The 13518-nt window shown below is 27.5% G+C and overlaps 1 protein-coding gene across 2 annotated transcripts; it reads left to right on the top strand.

Moving 5' to 3' along the window:
• The first annotated feature begins 1963 nt into the window (after positions 1–1963).
• LOC117239265 (probable ATP-dependent RNA helicase pitchoune) lies at positions 1964–8987 on the top strand. Of its 2 annotated transcripts, none has more exons than XM_033504719.1 (10): positions 1964–2179; positions 2285–2389; positions 4308–4376; positions 5424–5684; positions 5748–6062; positions 6137–6438; positions 6515–6667; positions 6744–6914; positions 7979–8156; positions 8746–8987. In XM_033504719.1, the coding sequence occupies exons 1-10, from the start codon at positions 2086–2088 to the stop codon at positions 8832–8834; spliced, it is 1737 nt and encodes a 578-aa protein (XP_033360610.1). In that variant the 5' UTR covers positions 1964–2085; the 3' UTR covers positions 8835–8987. The 2 variants fall into 2 exon arrangements, with proteins under 2 accessions (XP_033360610.1, XP_033360609.1); XM_033504718.1 differs by having other exon boundaries at positions 2086–2188.
• Positions 8988–13518: the final 4531 nt, after the last annotated feature.

Here is a 13518-nt window from a genome sequence, read left to right as displayed (position 1 = left end):
ATACCTGTATATAGCAATTCTGAAATGTGATAAAAATATGTTTAGAATTGTAGTCCCAATTGTTACGACCGTTCGCGGAGAGACGCGGTCGCGAGGAAAACGCGTCAGCGAGAGGCGTAAATTCTCGCTACGATTCGGTGAATCGACGCCGCGAAGTAGTCGTTCCCCTGTTTCGGTTAGGATAACAGAGGTGGTTGATATGAATATGACACAGTAGTAAGTTATATTTCACCGTTTATTCCACAACTTATAACGAGGATAGTTACACTGGTGCGTATGTACGAGATGAGTGACTGAGTGATCTGCGGGTGTGTATACCCGCTCGAAGGATGTTGACCGTTCGAAGGATGCAAAAACAGTACTCTTGGAAGACGATGCTGTCTCGGAGGAGAGCTAAGGATGAGTGTGTCTAGCGCACGGGACCATCGGATTTGTTGGTGCCGATGTTATTTAGGAGAGTGAGGGAATAGGCTTCGTTTTTAATTGGTTAAACGAAGGGCCTTAACCGCCCTCGAGAGAAAGTGGTTAGTGGGAGGAAAGTTGCAGCGGACGTGACAAAAACTGACTTTCCCTTGTTAAGCCGTGGTAGACAATAGTCTCTAGAAATTCCTCCGAACCAGATGTTTGTTTCGTTTGAAGGACCTTTTCTAGGAAATCTATGTGATTTATGGAAGGTCCTTGAAATCATGGAAGATACGCTGCGAGTATCCGAAGACATCTGGTTGCCATATTGCCCGCGGTGTGTGGCCTCGGCTAGGTAGAATGTTACGCGACGTAACACCAATAGTATATACAAAAAACATCAAAATCGGTGATATGGGCGAACTTCTAAATAATTACCATAAATTTTACTCAGTAATGGAAGTAAGATGGATGAAAATCGTAAAATTAATCACAACGTCAAATCTCGTCTGCATTTAATTTGTTCTTCTGTTTTTGTCGTTTCTGTAAATGAATACGCATGCAAAACAGATACATTATCGTCAGAAATATTATTCACAGCCTACCAACTATTGAAATTACTATCAAAATGAAATTTAAGTTTTATTATAACAAAAACATTATTGCGAGAAAAGTAAATTTAATGTTATATCTAAAAAGCTATTGTATATGGAGAATATATTAAAATTATTGCATCATTTTACTGATCCATTATCGTTTGAAAGGAAAGATTTTCTTTTCTTCGTTAAAAAGATATAATAAATAATTAATTTCTCTTTCAAAGGCAACTTAGTTCAATTATTGCGCGATTTTATTATTCTCATATTTGTTTATATCGAATAGAAAAGATTTCCATAGAACCATACAATGAAACAGGCTTTGATGACGTGAACCACAGCGTCACAGCATACCACGTTTTTGGTGGAACTAAATAGGTTTTTGTATATGCCAGCGTGAAACTAAATAGAACAGATTCCTAACTTTATAAGTTTTCATATATTTTAGCGTAGAATACCATCAGTACTTGGTTGCTGGGAACAATATTAGCTCGAGAACAATTAGAACTCATTTCCCCTCTGATGGTACATTGTAAAATAGTTTAGACATTAATTTTTTTAGGTTACCTTTTACTATAAGTAGTTCCATAAACAAACCTATAAAAACGGACAGAAGAGCGCGGTCCTTCAAATAATAAAGTTCAGTTTGGCGTTTAACTTAATTTCATAATATTTGTATTTTTTAATCTGTGATTTCTAAGTTTGTTTAATTCATTTTCTAATAAAAGCTCTGTTTTGGTTCTTATAGTGTTGAAGTTTTAAGCTATTGTTCCTTCATATAAATTAAAAAAAAAGTAATAGGGAAAGATTAATGCGGATAGAATTCCCACCTCCATCTTTTGGCTGATATTTCTAACATTGGATTAAGAATGTCCACTCTCACATGTGTTCTTAGCAACGACTTGAAGCAGGGAGAAGCCATTGATATGTCAGTGAGAGAAACGCTCTGATTGGGCGACCGTAACGCCCACTATCAGTTATTGCAAACTAGTTTTAAAGAAGACATCAATTTTCAATTTAGCACATGGTTAAAACGTGTTGAGATATTTTATTACACTAAAATAAGCATTTGATTTGTTAAACAAATATGTCAGTACCTAATAAAGTTTTAATGCGAAAAATTAAGAAGAAAGAAAGGAAGAAACTTGAAGTATTGAAAGAACGGGAGAAGCAAGTACAAGGTTATAAATGTAGTCATAAAATATAATTTATTATTGTTATATTATAACCTATCTTTACATAAAATTATTAGCTCTTACTGATAATCTATTTTATATTAATGGCAGGTGAAGCCCCAATTGAAAATTTGGAAGATGATATTCAAGAAAATGAGACAGATGTTATAAATGAATCGAAACGACGTCACTCACAAGAAAGTGTGCCAGTAAAAAGTAAGTTAAAATAATTATTTATTTAATTTCTACAATTTAGATTATATTTATTAATATTTTAATTTTCCTCAAAACTGAAAATAGACTGTGTTTATGTTTGTTATATTTCTAAGGTACATATAAAGTATATACAATAGTGAATGCATTGCTATGTAGAATTTAATTTGTTAACTGAAATTAATATATTAACATCTGTTAGAATCAAAACAGATTTATTCAAAGTAATTGCTTTTTATAATTTCCTAATTTTAATTTAAACCATGTCTGGAAAAAATTCTTTGATATTTAAGTAACCTTTTAATGTTCATATTCTTTACCATCTAACCATAAAAAAGTAATAACATAATAGAATAGAAAGTGTAATGTAAATAGTAAAAGAAAGTAATTCTTTCTGTAAATGTGAAATATATCATTTACAATCAGCGTAAAAATGTTCAAAGTTTAATGTTTTATCTTATTGGATGAACGAAAATAATAAATTGGATATCTCTAAAATTTGTATTGTTTTCATACTAATATCCATATAATGAAAAATATATATAATATACAAGATATGTCAAGGAGTTAATGGTAAACCTTAACAGCATGTAGTATTTACTAACACAAGCAAAAGAGTTTTAATGAACATGAATCCAAATGTCATTAGTTTTCAACTTATGGAATGTTTCCATTATTTATCTCGGTTTACATTAATCTACAACATATATTTAACATGATGGTCATTCATTTCATCACATGCTTTGACATGGTATGTGATATGCACAATCATTATTTAAATTATTTAAATTATGATTAATTATTTAAATAGTATAAAAGTAAGTTGAGAAATAATAGTAATTATTTAATATCAGACAATCCCATTGATTCCAATGAGCTTCAAGTGTGTTGTCCAAATCAACATCACGAACAATTTTTCCCTATGCATGTTACCATCGCTTGGCTTTAGTTTCCTAGATATTCGCAAGAAACCTCAAATTTACAGTACAACCATACTTCATTCTGGCATAAATGGACGCAGAGATGGCATAAAGTTTCTATGATCACAAATTTGATCATTTTATCATTGATCATGTTGTGTCCTGGAGCTTTCTTTGGATTTATGTTGAATTAAGAATAAAACCTCCAAATAAAATAATCAAAATCTTTCTTCAAAAGATCGTGCCTAGGAGGGCAGTAAATAATAGATATTGCAGACTATACCAGTCTTGAATCATAACATTAGATGCCTGGAGATAATTCTTTTTATATCATGCTTCTAATGGAGCTTATAATGTTTTATATTTGATTTTATATTAATATCTGATTTACCTGACCACTGGGATGTTGAATGTGATGTATTATAGACATTGATATTGAAGTGATTTTTGTCTGTGAAATGAGTTGCAGAAATGAGCATTATATCTATTTTGTGGCAGCCTAGGATGATTTCCAGTTTGTTTTTATGTTGAACGAATGCAATAGCATTCCCTGTAGTAATACATATCAGCTTCATTATTTTGTACTGAGCATTATTTTATTTATTACCAGTGCTAACAGAGATAATAAGTTGTTTATATGTCCTGTCTGTGTTTCAATTAATTTCTCTAATCTGCTGAAATTTTCTATAGTTCATACATTAGTAGTATGGCTATCGTTGGTATTATATCATGTAGATGTTTATTAACATAAGACTGCAAAGCGACTGAAACATGAGAAATTAAACATAGCCATATGTGCTATTTGTATATTCGAGAGTATGTGACTTTTATTTTATATATTTTTCATCTGCATAAACTTGAGTGATCTGTTTATATAGTATAAAACAACTATTTGTATGTGATATTAAAAAATTTCAAATCTAAATCTTGTTTCATCAACTCAGGCGTTTCCCTTCATAGAATGTGTTTATTGTATAACATGTAATTATTATATGTTACAGAGAAACGAAAAAAAAACGAAGATGATCAAATATCACAAGAAAACAATACTAATAGTATAGATGAAAATTGTAAGTATTTTAAGAAAATTTCACTAATCTTTTAATTACTGTAAATTTCAAAACAAAAACATTTGCTATAAGTGACATATTATTCGGAAGTTAACCATTAAAGTGCATTAAAAATATTTTTATTTAAAAAGTTTTTTTTCATACAATTTTATGGTTTATCCCCTTAAATAATCAGTACTAAATTATATTTAAGCTGTATAGTTCAATGGTATTTACAATTTTTGAACCGCATCAAATAATTTTTTGAAAAAGCTTGATATATAGAGAATTTCATTGCAGGTAATACAACTCGACATGGTTGGATTCCTTATGCAAAAATTAATCGAAAATATAGAACAGTTCATGCATTCATACCTCTACTTTGTATTAATAATTTAGTTTCATATATACAACATTAATTTATAACTATTGTATCACAATAAATGTGTTTTCCAATAGAGAGTTTTCATAACATGCTATTAGAGTTTAGTGAATGCAAAAGAGATACATGCAAATCAGTAAATTTCCATAGACAACAATACTCAAATAGACTTTATCCCTATATAAGATCTTTTTTTAGTTTCGAACAATTTTTGGTTATGTGTAATAAATTTCCTTCAAAAGACTTATTACAAATGATATTATGATATTATCTAAATATTAAATCACTTTCACGTTAATCGTATTCATTTATTTGACAAATGACTAAAGAACTGGATATGTCAATTAAAAATGTCAATACAATGAAAAAAATGATTATTATTAAATATGTTTAATATTCTTTTAGAATCTAGGAAGGAACTTTTTTATGGAGAATATCATATTTAAAGTATATGAATTCATTTAAGAGAATTAAGATCAATTCTTTTTTAATACAGAAAAATATATATATTTAAAAAATCATAATTATTGCAATTTATTATTAATTAACAGATAGATAATTCTATATGCCAGTTCTTTCCAAAAAGACAATTGGCGAAGTTTAGAAATTGTGAACATTATTACATGATACATGCTGTGTATTATATATATATGAATATTAACTTGATTTATCTTTCATTCTTGCAGTACCTGGATCTGCAATGGGTCTAACGATAGCAAATGATACAAATTTTAAGGTATTAGCAGAATCTGTTTGTGAAAATACTTTAAAAGCAATAGAAGACATGGGTTTTACAAACATGACAGAAATACAAGCAAAAGCTATTCCTCCTTTACTAGAAGGAAGAGATCTAGTGGGTTCTGCAAAAACAGGATCTGGGAAAACTTTAGCATTTTTAATACCTGCTGTTGAATTAATTTATAAATTGAAATTTATGCCTCGCAATGGTATGTTAATAATATAAATAAAATATTTGGGATGTAAATATTTCATTATATTACTATTTTTAGGCACAGGTTGTATTATTATATCTCCAACACGAGAGTTGTCTATGCAAACATTTGGAGTTTTAAAAGAACTAATGAAATATCATTACCATACATATGGTTTACTAATGGGGGGTGCTAATAGACAGACTGAAGCTCAAAAACTTGCAAAAGGAATTAATATTATCGTAGCTACCCCTGGTAGATTATTGGATCATTTACAAAATACAGCAGACTTTTTGTATAAAAATCTTCAATGTCTGGTTATTGATGAAGCTGATCGTATTTTAGATATTGGTTTTGAAGAAGAACTGAAACAAATTATTAACATTTTACCAAGTTAGTTCAATCTTTCATATTTTTGTAGCAGAAATAATGATAATGATAAAGAATATATACATATTTTATTATAGAAAAGAGACTAACAATGTTGTTCAGTGCAACACAAACCAAGCGAACGGAAATGTTAACAACTTTAGCTTTAAAAAAAGAACCAGTTTATGTTGGTGTTGATGATGATAAGGAAAAGGCAACAGTAGAAGGTTTAGAACAGGGTTATGTTGTGTGCCCCAGTGAAAAGAGATTTTTACTTTTATTTACTTTTTTAAAAAAGAACAGAAAGAAAAAGGTTATGGTTTTCTTCAGTTCGTGCATGTCAGTCAAATATCACCATGAACTACTAAATTACATTGATTTGCCAGTATTAAGCATACATGTACGGTACAGTGTGGAATACTTTCAATTATTTGACACCTAACAGTTTTATATTACATATTTCAATTATTTAATAGGGGAAACAGAAACAAACGAAGAGAACAACAACATTTTTCCAATTCTGTAACGCGTCTTCTGGTATACTCCTTTGTACTGATGTGGCTGCTCGTGGTCTTGATATACCAGCTGTTGATTGGATTGTACAATATGATCCTCCAGATGATCCTAAGGCAAATTAAATTAAATGTAACATAATGCAAACATTATTAGATTGGTAATGAATATAATAGCTAAGTGCTGTTGCAGGAATATATTCATCGTGTTGGTAGAACAGCTCGAGGAGAAGGTAGTAGCGGTCATGCGTTACTAATTTTAAGGCCAGAGGAACTTGGTTTCCTCCGTTATCTTAAACAGGCTAGAGTACCTGTAAACGAATTTGATTTTTCATGGAATAAAATTGCTGATATACAATTACAGGTAAATATACATATTTTAATTTTTAACTAAAAATTTATAGAATTGGAAATATTTTATGCAGTGTGTAAATCCATATTAAAACTTCACAAAATGAAGATAGCGAAATATAATCTCTAAATTCTATTCAATTTTGTAACAAAGTTAATTTGTAGAATTTGTCAAAACAAGAATGATTATGTTCCATTTTAGGTATATGTAGGAAGTTAATAGTTTTTGATATATTCATAATTAATGAATCATGCCTTATATTTTAAAATACACAACATGTGCATCATGGTTATTACTAATATATGGTGTCTATAGACCAAATATAAAAAATATTCTTTTTTTTCCAATTTTGACCTCATTTTTATGGTAGACTAATATATATACAATATACATATATTATATAATATATATTATTAATTAAATTAATGTATTGCAAGTTCTTCTAATACATCGAAATATATATATATATATATATATATATATATATATATATATATAGGTAATTAGAATAATATAATTAGATGTGATACATATTTGAATAATATAATAAAATAAAAAATAATATAATTATATATATATCTGTATTACTCTAAGTTTTTTTGAGTTTTCTTTTTTTAAAAGTCATGGGTAAAGGATATGTAATAATTGTGTGTGCAAACATTTTCTGTAAACTATAAAATGCAAAGACGACTAAAAATGTAAATTAACTACACGAATTGGATACCTTAAGTATCAGTTACAATATTTCAGATTAAAATAAATTGAATTTTTCTGTTATTTCCATCTACAAATATAAATCATTTTTACTCTAACATTTTGAATGCACAGAAAAAACAGAATGTGTATAACGAAAAAATGAGTTCCTTCTATATTTGTTTTACATTAAACCGTAACTTTCCATAATAAAAATTGTAAAAATTTAGAGATATCTAATAATGTATGATGCTATTAAATTTAATACTTATTATTAATTTCTGTTATTTTAAAGTAATTCTAATAATTATTTCAATATAGTTATGACTATCTACAGTGCTCTACATTAAAATAATTAAATTGTGTTTCTTCATCTGTTTTAGCTTGAAAAATTAGTTTCGAAGAATTATTTCTTAAATATGTCAGCAAAAGAAGCCTTCAAAGCATATGTGAGAGCATATGATTCTCATCATTTGAAACAAATTTTTGACATTGAGACCCTGGACTTATCGAAGGTCGCAAAATCTTTTGGGTTCGTGGTTCCACCAGCTGTGGATTTGAGTATCCTTTAAAACATAGTCTTTTATTGAGATTTCAATAATATTTGGTATTTTAATACTTCATTTGCGTATTTACTATATTCATTTACTATATGTATATGCGTACAATGCACAGAAAACTAGATTTCGATTATATAAAATGTTAAAAATGTTCTTCCTTTATTTGCTATATTTTTATAACGTGCAGAAAATTTTTCATTCTTTATACAGGGTGGTTGGTAACTGGTGATACAAGCGGAAAGGGGGTGATTCTACGCGAAAAAGAAGTCGAAAATATAGAATAGAAATTTTTCGTCTGAGGCTTTGTTTTCGAGAAAATCGACTTTGAATTTTCGCTCGGTACGCGTGCGGTACGTTATAACGGATCTCACTGTAGATCGTTGTCTCGATGGAAAAATTAAAAAAAAAATTTTTTTTATTCTATATTTTCGACTTCTTTTTTCGCGTAGAATCACCCCCTTTCCACTTGTACCACCAGTTACCAAGCACCCTGTATATTTTTGTACGGATTACATATATGTACTTGCTAGCTGCATTTATATATACAAATATTGTAGAAAAATTGCTTCCTTAACATTATTTCATTATAGAAGTGGGAATAAGTAAAAATTCCCGACCACGAAAAAAATTAGGTGGGGGTTATGGATACTCTAAATTTAAATCACGGTCTAACTTTTAAATTGATTATCTTATATAAAATGCAAAATACAATTTACCTAATTTTATGAAGAAATAAGATATATTTCATAAAACATAATTCTTTATTTACCTTTTTAAGGTATTGTACAATATGCAAGATTTGTATAAAATATTACAAAATTTATAAATAAGACATGTGTGGATATTTATTTCCTGGAACAGTTGTATTGTTTGTAAGAGTATTTTAAATGGTAACTAATGAATTATTTATGTATACTGCAATTTGTAAAACTATATAACAACTATTGCTGTATGTAATTATTTTATTATCACAGTATGAAGTATAATATAGAGCTATAGAATCCATCTAGATATATTATAATATTTTTTACAGCTGTATTAAATTAGGTTAGATTTAAATAAAGTTAACTTTTTCAAGGAAAAATTTGATTCATCCGTAAAGATCTTATTTCATGCTACACTAGCAAATATTTAATTATGCTATATTAATATTTCATTTTATTTTTTTATTTTTTGTGACTAAAAGATAAATAGCATACTAGTTAATTATGCTATGATCCATGAAACAGTTTTTAAAGTAATTACACAGAATATATTCTCAAAAAAAAGTGGTAAAACTTGTCTTGTGGCACTATAGCTTATTGATATAAAAGTAATGAAAGACTGTAAACAGATGTAAAGTATCTCACATAAATATATTGTAAAGTACTCAGCGTCACTAAAATATGGTGGCAATAAATTATATATTATGTTATTATATATAGACGGTGCTGCTTAAGTATTATAAAATAACCAATATATTCTTTTAATTATTTATATTGCCTGTCATTTCTTATAAAATAAACAACTAAAAAGAAACTATTGATGGGTGAAAAATGACAAGAGGAATACTTTATGTGTGACACCCACGCTATTTCTCAGTAGTACCATGTATGGCACATGGTGTATGACGTCAACGCTACTTTATACTAACCAATACATATGTGTAGGCGTGTTGGATATGGCACAAAAGGTAACGCTCGTGGGATAACACTAAGGCGACAGAATTTATAATCGATCGCTGTTTTTGAGTCACGTCTTTATAGATTACTATTTGTAAAATTCCTCTTCTCTCTTTTCTAGAAATAAAATTACGATATATATTTTACTTTTTCAATAAGGTGTATACGTTTTTACTTTTAACTTTTATTGTTATCGCCTATGATCCTTTAAACAATTGTAAAGAAGAATTTATTGTCAATAACATCAAATAATATATATTTCCTCCATTTAATAGATATCTATGTTTTTATTCTATACGACTTAACGTACTAAAACTTAAAATAAATTTCAAACATTTAAAAAAGCTACAAAAAAGGTTTCAATACTCAAATTTTCCACATGTAACATTATGTAATAATGTACAGAATTGGACATAGATTTACAAAAATGAACCTTTCATATTTTTCTTATTTAAAAATGGGCACATTTTTTATAAATAATTTGAATGAGCATTTTTGTACAAACTAATCAAGGACAATGTTAAAATTTCCCAATATTTAACTGATATATTATACATCTTTCAGTCCTTGTCCAAGGACTATAATAAAAATTGAAAGAAATTATTGTTTGTGAAAATTATTTTCTAAATAAAACGTTTTTTCATTATCGTTTGATTACTTCAAAAGCAAGGGAATATTTTGAACAACATAACTATTTCAAATAATTTAATCTTGCAAGTTCAAATAACTCCATCCTCCATGTGGCTGTATTTTTAGTTACATTAAATTCTATATATACTAATAGTAATAATTAGACAATAATAAAATATCAACAGAATTTAAATACTGATACGTAATGCCAAGTTTGAACAAATATATTAATCATACATTTATTTCCGTGTAAACTTGCGATATGAATGTGTACAAAAGTGTAACTTATGTTAATGTTAAGTATATTTTGTGTATTTATCACGTAGATTTAAACATTGAAGTAATGTGAACACATCGTTTGAAAATCGAGAGAATTATAGAATAAAAAAAATTATATAAAAAATACAATAAAATTTATCCATTATTCATTGTATTTATGAGCGAAATGAAATTTTCAGTATACGAAGTTCCGTTTTCAATCAAACTTATTTTGAGAACTTTTGTATATGTAACTATTGGTTATTGCATTGTGTCATTTAATAGTAGATTAAAACTTAAAACAAATGCAATTATATACAATATCGAAAATATTACCTTTACGAATTTAAAACAACCCTGTGTAACGATAATGCAAAAAAACATTGCACGATCATAAAGAACTTTAATCATAATATAAAATTTTGTTTAATTCATTCATTCACGGATTTTAACTTTTTCACTTTTATTACATTTTCAATGTTGACTTTCTTCATATCTAAAATTTCCTTAATACAAAATTTTAATACAAAATTTTGTTAAGAGAACTATAATTATTTTAAAGAAACATAATATAAACAAACATCAAGAATAAACATAGATGAGAATAGTATCAAGCAATCAAGCAATATTTTTAATTATAGCATACAGGGTATTAATTCTGAACTTTTTTTCACGCAATTGATAAATTTACGGTAGAAAAAGATAAAGTTACCTATCTTTTATATTTGCCATGGTTTACTCGTAACGACATAGCTATAACTATTTTCAAATGGATAGTTGTAGTTGTTTTTATATTATAAATATATAAAAAATGAAAGCTATGAAAGTTGGGAGAATATTTTAGAGATTTTGTATCACTGCATTTATTTTACTAATAAAGTATCTAAATATGGTTACGAAATTCTCAATAACTGCAGCGGTATCAATTCTTTTTGGATACCAAATCCAGTGAAGAGAGACATTAAATTCCTTCATGTTTATATTTCAATAAAATATAGAATATTATTGAATCATAAGTTGTTCAACCTGTTTCATTGACATATCGAAAAATAAACGTAATGTACTTCCCTATAATGTAAAAAAGATTATAGCTAACTATCGATTTAATAATATTTCTGGTGTATCGTCTTTACGTGAAAAATCATTGTGCAATATTAAAAATAGTAAAACCTTGTTCTTTTGTATTTTTCCTCGCAAATCTACTATTTATAGAAAAATCGGTAGCAACTAACAGGGTTGTTATGGTGTATATTTTAGTGGGAGTCTTACTGGAAAAGAAAAAATATATATATTTTTAAAATTTTTAACGACAAGATAAAATCACATTGGTAATTCGATCAATTGGCAGTACCCTTTCTGCAATGACTTCATACAGTGCAATGTTAATACGATGCGTAATTATATTGAATATTTGATTTCGAAAACTTGTTAAAATTAAAGGAATACGTCTCTTTTGGTAAAACTAGTGTCAAAAAGCGAAAAAATTAATAAATATTTATATTTAAATAATTACTTTTATAATTCATTGTTTTGAATTACTATATACATATGAAGCAACTAACAAAGATATGTTTGCGAGAGTAGATTATCATATAATAAAAATAACGGTAAGGTAGTTGTTATTTATATTTATATTACGATTGTTAATTAAAGAAATTTATATGTTAAGATTAATAAATTTAAAATCACGTTTCCTTTATTATCTAAAATTATCATTTTTAAAATAATGTCTATACATGAAAAATTTAATAAACCTGTTCAGGAAATGTAGTTATTTGTTAATCGGTATTACATTATTATCTCCTATGCGATACATCAATCAATGCGTAGTTCGAATCCATGATACGATACATTGCGTGGCTGCAAATTGAAAGTAGGTAGAAGCATTAATTATACATTCTAAAGTATACTGCTTCAATATTATAACGTATCTAGTTGAGCGCGTTGATACTTCGTATTATTATAATCGGAAGAGTTTTGCATATGGTAAAATAAGTCATATATTCGTGCTATATGTATATCCATTAACGTATAGCGTTAAAACATTTTTTGAGAATTCATCTAATTTTTACGCTCTCTTTTTTCTTAAATTACATTACAATATAGGAAGAGAATATTTTAATTCTTTTAAAACTTAATATATGTGTATTTTATACAATCAACGATAACTCTTTGTTACTTACAATAAAATACAATAAAATTCTTAAATAAATATTTCTACTTGATTATAATAAACAAATTTTTATTTTGTTGTTTGGCCGTTTTAGTAATAAACACGGAAGTTCTTTTAGAAGTAATTGATTTATATTTAAAATGCATAAATAACGTTGCATGAATTATATCGAAACGAATATGTATCTTTTCTGTAATAGCTTTATTGATGGTTCATACAAATTTATAGAATTCATGAAAGAACATTTTCAATAAGTTAAGCATCCAGATTAAAATACATTAATATATAATAATATGTTACATAATCAATTTCTTGTTATTTGGTTTGTAAATGAACATTATTAAACACATACCAACACTTAATACTACGCTCAAATATACTTGTTCTAAATGTCACTAATTAAACGATTAAAGAAACTATTTGATGCAGTTTATCGTCTCGAAAATTTACGTACAAAATAATTTTCAGCTGACTCTAAAATATCGAGTTAAAGTCGAAATCTATATTTAGCTTGTGGTTTATTTAAAGCATTACGTGTGTTTCGTTAGATGATCAGCTAATTTTATTGAATTTAGAAAAGTTTGTCGTAAATGGCAGGCCAGAAATAAGTTAGAGTACCAAAGAAGGTATATAAAGTTAGT

Source organism: Bombus vosnesenskii, unplaced genomic scaffold (assembly GCF_011952255.1).
Source record: "Bombus vosnesenskii isolate JDL3184/JDL3185 unplaced genomic scaffold, Bvos_JDL3184-5_v1.1 scf7180000013913, whole genome shotgun sequence".
Classification (NCBI taxonomy): Eukaryota; Metazoa; Arthropoda; class Insecta; order Hymenoptera; family Apidae; genus Bombus; species Bombus vosnesenskii.
This window is presented reverse-complemented; position numbering and strand designations above follow the sequence as displayed.